A 13,907-nucleotide genomic window follows, 5' to 3' on the forward strand; every position below is an offset into this window, starting at 1 on the left:
TATCAAAAATTTGCTTTCTTTTTATTTTCAACATAGACAACACTACAACATAGCATATAGAAGTTCAGGAAATGAGAAAGCTGATTGAGGTACCAAGTTTGTTCCACTGTTCTTAGATCACAGAGCAAAAAGGAAAAGGATCAATAGGGGGGCATGTCTCTTCCTAAAGCAATACTCTTTTTAATACTTTGAGTTGACTGTGCACATGATACTTGTATAATTTTACTTGGGAGAGGTATTTTATACTGTTGTTTTTCTACTCTTACCCAAGTAAAAGATATGAATGCTTCTTCAACTTGAGTGCCTGGAATTTGCTTTCTTTTATACCACCTCCTAGATGAAGGCTTGTTGTTTCCCTCTCTGACATTTGTTTCAGGTTTGATGACAGCTGTGTTCAGTGGGTATCCCTCCATTCACTGACACACACATGCACAGAGATCTGAAGTTGGGTGAACGCAACTTCAAGCAGCTGTAAGTATCACAGACAGCACACTTTGTCTCCCCTTGTGAAGGAGAAGAAGGTAAATTCAGAGAGTGAGTCACAGCTCAGACAGACGCTGTGTACTTTGGCACCACATCACTGCAGCCCCACATCAGCGCTCACTGGGTGCATGTGTTTGTATTGGGGATAAAAGGCCTGGAGCGAGGCCCTGCCACAGGCCCTGCTGTGTGCTCCCTCCTCCCTCCCTCCCCCCCTCATCTCTCCCTCCCTCTCCTCTGGCCTCAGCAACACAGAGGCACCTGCACGCCTGCGCTAAACTCTCCCCTCCCCCCGCCCATTTCCCTCCATCATCTGTCCCTTAGCTCCACACATCCATTATAGGGCAGGACAGCCAGCGTTTGCATGTAGCCTGAATCAGAGAGGGAGCAGGAGAGAGGAGAGGTAGGAGAGGGAAACAGAGGGAGGCGGAGGGAGCATATGACACAAAGAGGAGGGAGAGAGGGAGATCAGAGAGGGAGAGGAGGAGTGGGAGGCTGCAGATATCGATGGCATTAACAATGGAGCATTAGGATCCAGAGAGGGAATAGTCAGCCACACAACAGGCTGAGGGTACACATATTTGAGGAGGGGGGCTCCTCCTCGGTGAGCACAGGGGGAGGAGGAGGAGGAGGAGGAGGAGGGAGGAGGAGGAGGAGGATGGGCCTCGAACACAGACTTGCAATGGCACTGCAAAAATTGGATTAAAGCAGTATGGTAACGTTTCTGATTTAATTTATCGCTGTGCAGCTTGTGTCTCATCCTCATGTTGTTGTTGACATCCATCTCATGTCCCAGTGTGCGTCTCCTCCTGCCGAGTGAGGAACAAGGCATTACCTACCCCCCCACCCCCCCTTCCCGTCCTCCTCTTCTTGTTTTTTTTTTTTTTTTATGCCATAGACATCTGTCATCTCCATCCTCATCATCGCTGCCCTGCTTCTCTTCACCCGACCTACACCAGCCAGCCTTTTGATTCATCATCACCGGTCCGGACCGTCACCCTGCACCGTGCACCGTTAGACCTGAGCATCTGTTGTTTTTTTTTTTGTTGTCTGTTTTTCACCCATATGTAAGGCTGCTGGACGCTGCTTCGCCTCCTCATCGCTTAGCTGCTCCTGCATCTCACTTTCTCTGACAAGATCAGAAAATGATTAACCACCAGGGACTGCAGTCATCTGTTTTTGCTCTCCATTACAATCTGATTTTAACCTACTTTGTGTTTAAGTGTAGCACAGTTATATAGGCTATATATAATAATAATAGTACAGTGCAGCTTGTGCTCATTTCTCACTGCCACGCAAATAAAATGCATATTATAAATCCTTATTGCACCGTCCCGTCTGGAGAAATTAGAGCAGCAGCAGCGTTATGAGATGTTTGGTGTCATGTGTCTGCCTGAGCTCATGTTTGCAGGGTCTGATTACATTGGCAGAGGGTCATTAACAATCCCTCCATCTGCCACGCTGATGCTACACATATACGTAGATAAAATACTGACCAGGGGATCCCCTCATGTATTAGTGAGGTGTCAGCACAGGGCTAAAGAGATTACAATCTCGAGCTATAAAAAAAAAGGCAAACAAACATTTAGGTCGATGCTGTAAACAGGCAGAAGAACACAATGTATTATTGAGCATTATTAAAACACCACCAGTGGTGGAGAGTGACTCAGTACATTTACTAAAGTACTGTACTCAAGTACAATTTTGACATTGTAGCACATTGTACAAGTGTTTTCGATTCATGCTACTTTATACTTCTTCTTCTATTTCAGAGGTAAAAACTAGTGATGCAGAAGTTCAAATACATTATTCAGGAAAGCACAAATAATGTGATGGAAACAGATATTTCTTCTACTTGAAGTTGCTCATTATTTTTTGGAAAAAGTATTTGGCATAGTTTTTAAAAAGTTGCATTTACCCTAATCGATCTCTGATTTAATGCACCAAGAGTATTCCCTTCAACTGAAGGATATTTTTATATACTTATATAGACATAATCTTTTAAGTCATAAAACATTTTTCCAATTTCTGATTTTTCAATAAGGGGTGGTGGTGGCGGTGGTAGGTTTCAGAGAAACATATTTTAACTAAAAATAAAAAGACAGAGATGAAAAGTATGTTATAAGGATGTGGATGAATCACTCTAATGCTTTAGCACGTGTCGAACTTAAGGCATGTGACACCTCATTTTATGAAGCCTGTGAGAGCTTACAAAGATGTCATAGACATGTCCTAGAATGCATCCCGATTTTATTCTCCTCACACTGAGATCATCTAGCTGCTAATTATCAGTATACGCTAGATAAAGTCTCAATATCATGTAGCCATTTCCAGCAGCAGTAGCTTGCAAATTACTGTCATTTAATTTTTAAGCAAATACACATTTTGGATTAGAAACCTCAGGCTAAACAACCAGAAACGACCTGTATTGTTATTTTAACTTTATTACTTATACTTCTTATATATATTTATATATAGGCAATACTTTTTAAGTCATTATTAAAACAAAAAGAATTGAAAGCAGAGGCAATTATGATGTAACATAACAAGTAAATATATTTGCATAGTCTTACTTTTACATCAGTCCCTTTGAGGGCAACCATAACGCTGATGTGACTCGGGATGAAATTGAGTTTGATCTCCCCCCTGCTTTATCAGAAAAACAACTGCGTTGTCAGTGAATACAAGGTTAGAAAATTAAATATTTGCCTGATTTAATTTGACTTATAAACCAAGCTCACTTCTGGTCTTCTATCCGGATACAGATATAGAGACAGTTTATCTGCATCTATCTAATAATGATGTGTCTGTGCACCTCTAGTAAATACTTTTTACTCATTGAAATTTTAAAGGTACTAATTACTTTTTACATGAAAATAAAAACATATGCCAAGCTTATATGATATGATGCGATACTGTAGTACTAATATGTCCAGTACAAAGTATCTAAATTTGGCTCCACATTGACAAACTACAATATTAAAATACTCTTATGTGTATTTATTATTTTACATTTGATACTTTAAGTACATTTTGTTGATAATACTTCTGTTTTACTTGTAACAGATTATTTTTTTTCTACTTTTACTCAAGTGACAGATCTCAGCACCACTGACTATCACCGATATTTCATCCTCATTATCATTAGTGTCACTTGCTAAACATCATCACAGTTTTCAGTGTGCCATGCAATGTGAATTTACTGTCTTATTCATGAGAAAGGTGTTTTGAAGGGACAGTTATACTGTTGTGGTGTGAGTTGCTGTGTTTTAGAGATATTTGTTGGAGAGATGTCTGCCTTTTCTCCAATATAATAGAACGAGTTGGTCCTCGGTTTGTGGTGCTCAAAGCACCAAAAGAATACATTTGAAAATCTCTTTCCAGAAATCATGATCTGGTAGCTCCAGAAAACCCACAGAGCTTTTTGTGAACAGTTTCAGGGAACTAGGAACTATTTTCTTTCTTTAGTATAAAGAAATTAGTTCCTACATGAAACTGCTCACAACAAGATCTGAGTGTTTTTTTGGTGCCCACAAGCCGAGTGCCATTCAGTTCTGTTATATTTATGAGAGAGTAAACATGTCTACAGCTGATATCTCCAAAACTCTGCATCTCACACCAAAACAATCTGGATGGATAAATAAGACAAGTATCTAATTTTGATTTTGGGGTGAACTGTCCCTTTAAAGTAACTTGTCTGTAGTGAAGCTGGGTTTCTGAGGCTGTGCAGGGCAGGAAGCAGTGTAATTATGTATCATCTAATTAATGCATGATGGCCTTTCTGTGTACTCTCTGATGCCTCCACCAAATCAATTAGGGGCATTACCACCAAGGGAGGAAAGTAACTAACTGCAGGTTTATTTATATTTACCCACAGTTTCCGAATAATTTCCAAGAAGTTTATGACAAAGAAATCTGTAATTTGGGAATAATTACAGAGAAAATGTGACAAAGTTCTGAGAATATCATCTCAGTCAGTTTTATGTTTAAGTTTATCAGCATTTGTTCATTTCCAAATAAATCTCCATTAATTATGACTAAAGTAAATATTAGTTAATTATTTTCAGAATCAGAATTGGTTTTATTGCTAAGTAGGTTTTCACATACAAGAAAACTGTTTTGGTATGACGGTGCATAACAATAAGCATAGTAGAGAAAATATAAATAAAAATTAGGACAAGTACTGCAAGTCAAAACAAAATAGTATATAGTAAACTAACAATAACATATGAAAAACAAAAACACATTAGAAAAATAGTATAAACAATAAGTGCAATATGACTGTTATTTAAGGAGCTGTATAGGTTTATGCAGGAATGTGCAAAATATTATATGCAAGATAGAGTCAGGTGTTTGGACTTCATGTTAATGTAACATGTTGATGTTGGACAGCAGTATGAGAGTCAGTGGGGGTCCCCAGTCAGGCTCCGTTATGATTGGGAATATTTATATATGCTGAATTGTAAGTTTGTCTATAGATAAACATCACATTTTTGCATGTTCAGCTGACCTGCTGTGCCTGACTAAAGACCTTTGACTGAAACATATTCATTAAAAGTCTATCAATTGAACACAGTATAGAGTATTTTCACAGTAATTAATTATTTACAGGAGACCTCTAGGAAATGTTTCCTCTACTTAAGTAGAGTCCTGTTAATGTGCAGCCATGTTTCCACCAGAGGAACTTTCCCCAGACAGTAGAAACCTTTTAAGGAACTCGGTGTGTTTCCACTGCAGTTCCACTGTTCCTGCTTTCCAAAACTGCAGGAACTTTGGGGGTGGGGCTTACCGAGCTGAACATTCCTGATTGGTCAAATACTTGCAGCATTTTGTTTCAGCCACCATTTTTACAAATCTGCAGCCACAAAACAGTTTGTTGTTTGTACTTTGTGCTTCAAAACATCAATATGGAGTTACAGAAAAAGTCATACGACGGACCGTGAAGTCCAGGCCTTATTAAGCATTTATGCTGAGAATGAGCAGGAACTATTGATCACTTTATATATCATTGTTGTTATATCGTCATGTGCAAAATTTACCTGTAAAAACAGCTGTCACTTTTTCATCCATCAGCAAACATTTTTCTAATCTTTGCTGGTCTATAGACCGCCATAGAAACACAGACAACAAAGGGCTGAAGGAACCCTTTAATTCCTTGAAAGGTAGTTAGTGAAGCCAAAGGTTCCAGATACTCTGGGTGGAAACAAGGCTATACTTCATCTGTAGGAGCTGTCATGCTCTCTCCACCCCTGATCACCTCCACCTGCCATCTCCTCCCTTCAGCTGGACAAGAGCGAGGTGGCAACCCTAGGCCTACCCTCCACCACCAGCCATGGAGGCTCTGACAGTAACATCAGCACGGACGGAGCATCAGCAGCGTCGGGGGTCATGGCCGGGGGTGCGGAGTGTTCGGGGGCCGGCGAGCCGCAGAGGACGCGTGCAGCTCTGGAGCACCTGCAGCAAAAGATCCTAAAAGTTACCGAGCAGATTCGCGTGGAGCAGGAGGCCCGTGATGACAATGTTGCAGAATACCTGAAGTTGGCCCACAACGCAGACAAACAGCAGGCGTCCAGGATCAAGCAGGTGTTTGAGAAGAAGAATCAGAAGTCAGCACAGACTATCGCACACTTGCACAAGAAACTAGAGCACTATCACAAGAAGCTAAAGGAGATAGAACAGGTAGGTGAGCATGGAGAACAGTTATTCTCAACAAAAATATAGCACTTTTGTTTTGGTGCCCATTTTTCATTATCTCAAGTTAAAGATCTAAGACTTTTTCTATTGACACAAAAGGTCTTATTTCTCTTAACTTTTGTTCCCAGATGTGTTAAAATCTTTGTTAGTGAGCACTTCTTGCTTCATCTCCTCTAAAATGTGCAATTTTATCTTGACCAAAGATATTTATTAGCATTGAATTATTTCCCACAAGTCTACACAGATCCTTTTTTTATCCTAGGAGGGCAAAGTCATGACCTGCCTTCCTCTTCTTCTGATTGGCTAGTACTTGTTGCCTTTGTTGGATTGGTTTAGGGAAAGAGTGTTTTGGTTAGAGTTAGGGTATATCAAGGTATCTGGGCTATAGATATATAGATAGCATTGTTTTCCAGGAGGGTCATTACATACCCTGTACTGCCTCTAAATGGTTTACCCTGATATTCTTAACCTAACCCTAACCAATCACTCCTCATGCCAAAATCTAACCAACCCAACCAATGAAGGCAATGAGTACTAGCCAATCACGACTTTGCCCACCCAGGATAAAAAATTTAGTATTGGCATCCGCTTTGGCTAATCATTGTCTTCGTTGGTTAGGTTGGTTAGGTTTAGGCAAGCGACTGGTTAGGATTAGGGTAAGAAAATCAGGGTATCAGGGCTACAGATACTAAACTTTTTTTCCCAGCAGGGCAGAGTTATGACCTGCCCCACTCTGCCTCTGATTGGCCTACCCTGATATTTTTACCCTAACCTTAACAAACCTTAACCACTCCTCATCCTCATCCACTCCAACCTAACCAACCCAACCAATGAGGGCAACACATGTTAGCCAATCAGAGGCAGAGTAGGGTGGGTCATGACTTTGCCCTCCTGGGGAAAAAATGGTATATGTATCTGCGTTAGCTAGCAATCATTGCCTTTGTTTTTTGGGTTTGTAGGGTTTAGGTATTGAGGATAAGAATATCAGCATATGTGGGCAACAGATACCTTTTTTAAACCAGAAGGGTAAAGTTTTGACCCGCCCTGCTCTGCTTCTGATTGGCCATTGAAAATGGGAGCAAAAAACAAAGTGTTGCATTTATATTTTTATTGAGTGTTGTTGTATATGAGCATGTGACATCTTTGTAGGGAGCTGTTTTTGTGCTGTGACTGATTTGAATAATTGTCTTATGACTGAGGACAGTTGTGTCCAAATATAGACGGATGATTCTCACTGCTAACACTTATTTAAACCAATGCATCACCCTGTGTCTCACCTAAATCTCTTCAGGGCCTGCTCTCCTCATCTATCTTCCTAAAGTTTTCTCCCTTAAACCTAATCACCTTTCTCCTACCTTTGAGATCCTCCACTTCTCTGCTTCCTCATTTCTCTTCCCTCTCTACAGAATGGACCGGCCCGGCAGCCTAAAGATGTCCTGCGGGACATGCAACAGGGATTGAAGGACGTCGGGGCCAACGTTCGTGCTGGGATCAGTGGTTTTGGAGGTGGAGTAGTCGAAGGGGTCAAAGGCGGAGTATCTGCCCTCACTCATACAGCTGTGGTCTCCAAGCCGAGAGAATTTGCAAGTCTCATCAGGAACAAGTTCGGCAGTGCAGATAATATCGCTCACTTAAAGGACACCCTCGAGGACGGAGTTGGGGGCCACCCTGAAGACGCCCCCACACCTCGGGCCCTGAGTGGAAGTGCCACTCTGGTCTCCAGCCCAAAGTACGGCAGTGACGACGAGTGCTCCAGCGCCACGTCCGGCTCCGGAGCAGGTAGTAATTCAGGTGGGGCTGGTGGTGGAGGAGGAGGTGGAGGAGGAGGAGGGTTGCTAGGGCCAACGATGGGGAGTCCCAGATTGGACGGGCACCACCACCACCACCATCACATGCACAGCTCCTGGGACTCTCTACTTGAGGGCCTGCAGGAGATCAAAGCCAGCCAGGCACACATGGAGGACGCCATTGAGGACATGAAGGGTCAGCTACAGAGTGACTACTCCTACATGACACAGTGCCTGCAAGAGGAGAGATACAGGTACACCAGTAACAAAACAGCAACACATTTACGGATTTTGGTATATTCAGTCTTCACAATGTTGCACACTTCAAGGATACAGCTGGCAGTCTACTACCATGCCTGCAACTTTTAGCCCCAAACCCATGTGTTCCTACTGAAGATGTATTTCCTTTCCCAGCTGGGCACTGTAGTTTTTGTCAAAGTTTACCCAGACAGGAGTGAATAGTAAATTTGTTGGGAAATATTTTCAGCTATGATTAACACATTTGGTGTGCTGCCAAGTACTTACTACAGCAAAAATAGTGAGTGAGGGATCAACTCAAAATAAGCTTCAGTGCCCATGTTCATCGTAACAAAGGAACATGTCATAGTTTTTGGACAATAATTTCTATGGCAAAGGTTCTTAAAGTGCAGCCCCAAGGCCGATGTGTAGCCCAGAGAAACCTTTTGTATAGCCCCCAAACATGACATGAAACGCACGTTATATTTTAATCATTCCATTTCAGTATTTTCATTTTCAGTAGCCTACATTTAATACACCACTGAGCTAACAGATCAAAATGTGACTCCCTGACAAGCATCTGATAGGTTAGGAATGACATGTTTGAAAAAAACTACTGGCTGCATGGCAACTAGTGGCACCATGTGAGCGTCACAGGAATTACGTTCTGTCATTAATGCTAGTGCTTTATTTCAGTGGATGACTCTGCAGTTTAATGTGGCAGTGAGAAACTCTGTAAGGTTTCAGGAACAGAAGGTTTCGGGAAAAGAGGACTAACCCTTCTTTTGTTGGACCTCAGGGGACAGATAAAGTGATCTGCCTTATCTGCAAACAGGGGAATTTGGTGATCAAGGAATTTAATATTAAATGCATTTACAAAAGCAATCACAAATTCAAATTCAAATCTCTGAGACTCCCTAGTCTGTGGCATAGAGGAATAAAATACATCAGGCTTTGGACAGAAGGACAATAATTGTGAAAACCTTTTTGGACTATTTAGATCTATTTAAAATTTGTACGCATTATTTAAAGGATTTTTGTTTGTGTGCTGTACTAAACATTCAGGTATGAGCGACTTGAAGAACAGTTGAATGACTTAACAGAGCTACACCAGAATGAGATGACTAATCTCAAACAGGAACTCGCCAGCATGGAGGAAAAAGTTGCCTACCAGTCCTATGAGCGAGCGAGGGACATTCAGGTAAAAACCATTAAAACCCCTGAAAACTTGGCTTTAATTCTTGAAGTCAAAATCAATGTTGAAGCGATTTTTTATCACATATGTATTGCACTATATGTCACCTATAAGCCAGTATCTGGCCCAACAATGACAAAAAAAAAGTTGTTTTGCAGGTATTGTGATATCTTAAAGGCATTTCAGAGATTGTAATTTCTTAGAAAACGTTTAAAAAAAATGTTGATGACTCATCCTGCCCTCAGGGGTGTATACTAAATTTGCATCCAATGAAACACCACCAGAACAAGGATGTAAAGGGAAATACAGCCATGCTCTGAAGTGGAGTGTGTCTGGCAAATGGGCCAATTCTCAATGATTTAATGACAGAGTTTCCTGATGGACAGATAGCTTTAGCTTACTTGTTGCTATTAACCATGACTATTAACTGCCATTAGTGAGCAGCATAACTGGACTCAGCAGTCTCCCAGTGAGCACAGCTGGTCACTGGTCACAACTGGACCAATACAGCCTCCTAGACCGACAGGGAATACTGTAGCGAAGTGATTTACGGAGTTTCCTGGTGGAAAGATAGCTTTACATATTGCTAAGGTAAGTTGGCTAACTGTTAACTGCCGTTTGCTGGGCTAGCTGTGACTCATCCCAGAGGCCAAACCCTGCAAAAAAAAAAAACAAAAAAAAAACAAAAAACTAATTAGCTAGTATTTGTCTATTTGTCAAACTGCCCTCCATTGGTCTCAGACGCTGTTTTCTGTCCCAGTCCCAGTTCACTGGGAGCTCTCAGTCCAGAAATAGTTTGCTAATGGTCCATTATCCTACATCCATGGACTGCTATAGCTGCATAACGAGGGGGCATAATGCCCATTCAGTGCTATTGGTTACTGTAAACACCAATCAATGTCCACAAAAGTGCATCCCAAGCTGCTTGTTTTATGGGAAGAATGTAAATATGTGTAAGGAGTTCATGGGAACTTTAAGAATTTTTCTGATATTAAATATTCACGACTTAATAAGAAGCAAACTAAAAAAAAAACATATTTAGTTGTTATTAATTATGAGTAAAACACTGGTTTGATCAGATTTAATTGACAAACTCACCAACTGTCACCAGATTCTCATTCAAATGTTGCTAAATCCTGATTGGTACACTGTGCTGCATGACATCACACTGCTCCAACTGAGCCCCGCCCACTTAAAAAAAAAAAAAATCAATATAGAAATCTCTCATGTGAAATAACCAAAAGTGTTGGCAGAAAATGGTGTGTCCATGTAGGACCCTGACATTGACAGTATAACGCTGATTGAGAAAATAGGTTTCAGGGTCTTTAATAAAAAATCCCCCTGTGGTTCCTGTGTGTGGGTTTGTACCTACAGGAGGCTGTGGAGTCGTGCCTGACCCGCATCACCAAGCTGGAGCTGCAGCAGCAGCAGCAGCAAGTCGTCCAGCTGGAGGGAGTGGAGAACGCCAACGCTCGAGCTCTGCTGGGAAAACTCATCAACGTCATCCTGGCCCTCATGGCTGTGCTGCTGGTCTTTGTCTCCACCTTGGCCAACTTCATCACCCCTCTGATGAAGACCCGAGCCCGGGTGGCCACCACCGTCCTGCTGACCCTGCTGCTGTTCGTCCTGTGGAAGCAGTGGGACTTTGTGGAGCCGTGGCTGCTGCCCAGCTGAGCTCCCAGCGGGGACCAGAGCAGAGGAGCTGGTTTTAACTCAGTCACCACCACTTAAGGATGCAGAGACTGAAATAGAAGGAGAGCATCTGAGGACAAAACGTGACACTTAGAGCTGAGGAGAGGACAACATCTGGCAGACAGAGTGATGAGAGGTATTTACTGTGAGAAAGAACAGAAATTCTCTGCTTGCCAAGTAATAAAAGACTTCATCTCATCTTGCCCAAATCTATTGGTGTTGATGACCAATCATCGATTGCATTGCTGTCACCAAAAAACTGAGTTTCTTGGAAGAAAACCCTTTGGATCTTCTTTTTCTAATTATTTATGATACATGAGAATTACAAAGACTAGATAATGACTTTAAAATGCTGATCATGTTTGCTGTAACCTTCATGTTGAAGCTATAGTATATTTGAGAGGAAAAAGGGGTTTTCATGAATGTTATGTGCTCATGCATGTCCTCATATGTGCACTAAGATGCATCTAGCTGGCATGAGTTAACATTTCATTAATGACAAAAATAAAATCTTCTAATAACTGCCATTTTGTTGTCAGAAATACAGTGCAGATCATGTTGTATCTCAACATTCCCAGTTTGTTTCACATCCTGTTACTGGTGTTGAAGCAGTGCTTTTTAGACGCTTTTCTTTCTTTTCTGTCTTTTTCTTCAAAGTCGAATGAACTGTTAAAAAAAAAGACAATGATATCTGCGACAAACTCACAATAATTCAACTATGTAAAATCTTTTCTGTCCATTAATGCTCTTTCATAACCACTGTTGTAGAACTGCTACCGTCCACAGTGTCAAATTAACTGGCATGTCAAATTGTATCAAAGTTTATATCCAGTTTGCAAAAAATAATTATTGCTGTTTTATTAAACAATGTAAGAAATAAATGATTTCATATATTAGTCTGACCTTGAAAATATCTTTATCATCCTTTCACTGAGATTGAAATGTTCTCAGACTGGATAAAAGAGCAACATCTTCCATCACATGTGATGTACGGTAGAAATAATGGTACCACTTTCAAATAAAGCATTTTTTTAAAATAAAAGATTTATAAATTGTAACTATTGGCTTTATTATTTACAGTTAATAAAAATATTATCTAAAGCTAAAAAATGTTTTTGGCCATTAATATGAGTACATTTTGGAATGCCAGCTTTAATAAACTTACTAACATCTACAACCACACTATTACCTAACAGAAAGGATAAGTACCAGTCAAAGAGATTTTTCACAACCTGGCAACCCAAAATATTGGTTTTGTCTTGATGCTGCTTTATAAAACATTAATACATTATTTATTAACCACCAAAGCCATTAGCTACACCTTATAAATTATATAAATGGTTTCTCATTAGACAGTGGTACTTATTTAATGATAATAATAGTAGCTTAAAAGCTGAAATTATTATCACTGTCATGCATATTAAAGGTTCGGTGTTTATGATTTAGGGGGATTTATTGGCAGAATATGACAGAAATGGAATATAATATTAATATGTATGTTTTCATTAGTGTAACTTAGTGTTAGCTTAGAATGAGCTGTTTACATCTACAGAGGACACAGGTCCTCTTTCACATGGGTTCTCACAAGTTTCTCAGTAACAGTAGTTTCTCTGAGCTCTGGGAAGGTGAAGGTGAGGCAAGTGTCATTCAAGTGATCGCAGTCTACAACCTCACCACTTGAAACCACTAGATCCTACACACTGGTCCTTTAATATTATAACACAAATAACTGATAATGAATAAAATAACTGCATGACTCTGTTGACTCTGGTACGATTAGCACTTCAGGAGCTGATGTTTGAGAAATAAGTACAGGTTTATTTCAGTACAGTCATTTTCTTAAAAGGACATTTAGTTAGTTATATGATTGTGTTTTGTCATAGTTTCCTTTGGCATTTTGTGTCATCAGAACGTTTTGCCTGTGGACAAAGTAGGAATATAAATCACTTGCAGGGGTCCATTCTTTACACAGTGTATGGTTGGAGGGCCTACTCTCTCTGTGGGCCCCTTTACCCCACGGGCTCCTGCACTGTCTATATTTACACCTGACTTTTCAAATCTTGCTTTATATTATGCATTCAGGATTTATTAATGAAAGACTGACATTTACTAGAGGGAAAAAACTCTCATACATTAGTGGGGGGAAATGGGATAGTGGACCAGTTTCCTGCTGAACAGAGGAATAATCTTCAGAGATTATTTACATTTAATACCGCCTCATCAGCAGCATCGTTGTCTGGAGCAGATTATGTTTATTCTAGGTTGCAAATCTTTAAGAAAGCATTAGAGAAGCAGAATTTATAACAGGTTTCACATCATCCATCTGCTAACCCTGTGGATTAGTTCAGTTCTACCTCACTATATCTCTGTTTTGATGCTAAATTGCCAACACATTTTTCCTCACTCCATTTATGAGTGAGTGAAGCTACACACTAAATTATCATAACCTGACTCAATCGTCCTCCATCGTCTAATCATCCTCCGATCGACATTTTAAGATGATTGTTCAAAAATGAATACGACCCAAAAACTTTTCAAATTTGCTTTGTCTTTTTAATAATTACTGTCAGGCAAAACCCATGTGACCATTACATTTATGACAGGTATTCTTACAGTACAAGACAGAACTCAAGGGGATCAGAGCTGGTGGCATGGCCACACCTGACCACTAAAAAGTAAGACATTCATTGTCATTAGATTGTTCCAACTTTTACATAGAGTTCACAAATGTATTTTGCATTTGACTCATATCAAACACAACAGGTTTTCTTGATTACCTAGCAAATTCTAAAGACCTTGATAGAAACAGCAGAGTAGAAAAA

General features: G+C 40.4%; 1 protein-coding gene across 2 annotated transcripts; it reads left to right on the forward strand.

Moving 5' to 3' along the window:
• The first annotated feature begins 836 nt into the window (after positions 1 to 836).
• tmcc2 (transmembrane and coiled-coil domain family 2) lies at positions 837 to 11,612 on the forward strand. 2 transcript variants are annotated; one of them, XM_084734052.1, is made up of 5 exons: positions 837 to 883; positions 5,764 to 6,159; positions 7,581 to 8,215; positions 9,264 to 9,399; positions 10,768 to 11,612. In XM_084734052.1, exons 2-5 carry the CDS (start codon positions 5,869 to 5,871, stop codon positions 11,065 to 11,067), a joined length of 1,362 nt encoding a protein of 453 aa, XP_084590178.1. In that variant the 5' UTR covers positions 837 to 883; positions 5,764 to 5,868; the 3' UTR covers positions 11,068 to 11,612. The 2 variants fall into 2 exon arrangements, with proteins under 2 accessions (XP_084590178.1, XP_084590173.1); XM_084734047.1 differs by lacking the exon at positions 837 to 883 and adding an exon at positions 924 to 1,195.
• Positions 11,613 to 13,907: the final 2,295 nt, after the last annotated feature.

The sequence above is a fragment of the Lutjanus erythropterus genome, chromosome 2, assembly GCF_056507025.1.
Source record: "Lutjanus erythropterus isolate fLutEry1 chromosome 2, fLutEry1.hap2, whole genome shotgun sequence".
Taxonomy (NCBI): Eukaryota; Metazoa; Chordata; class Actinopteri; order Lutjaniformes; family Lutjanidae; genus Lutjanus; species Lutjanus erythropterus.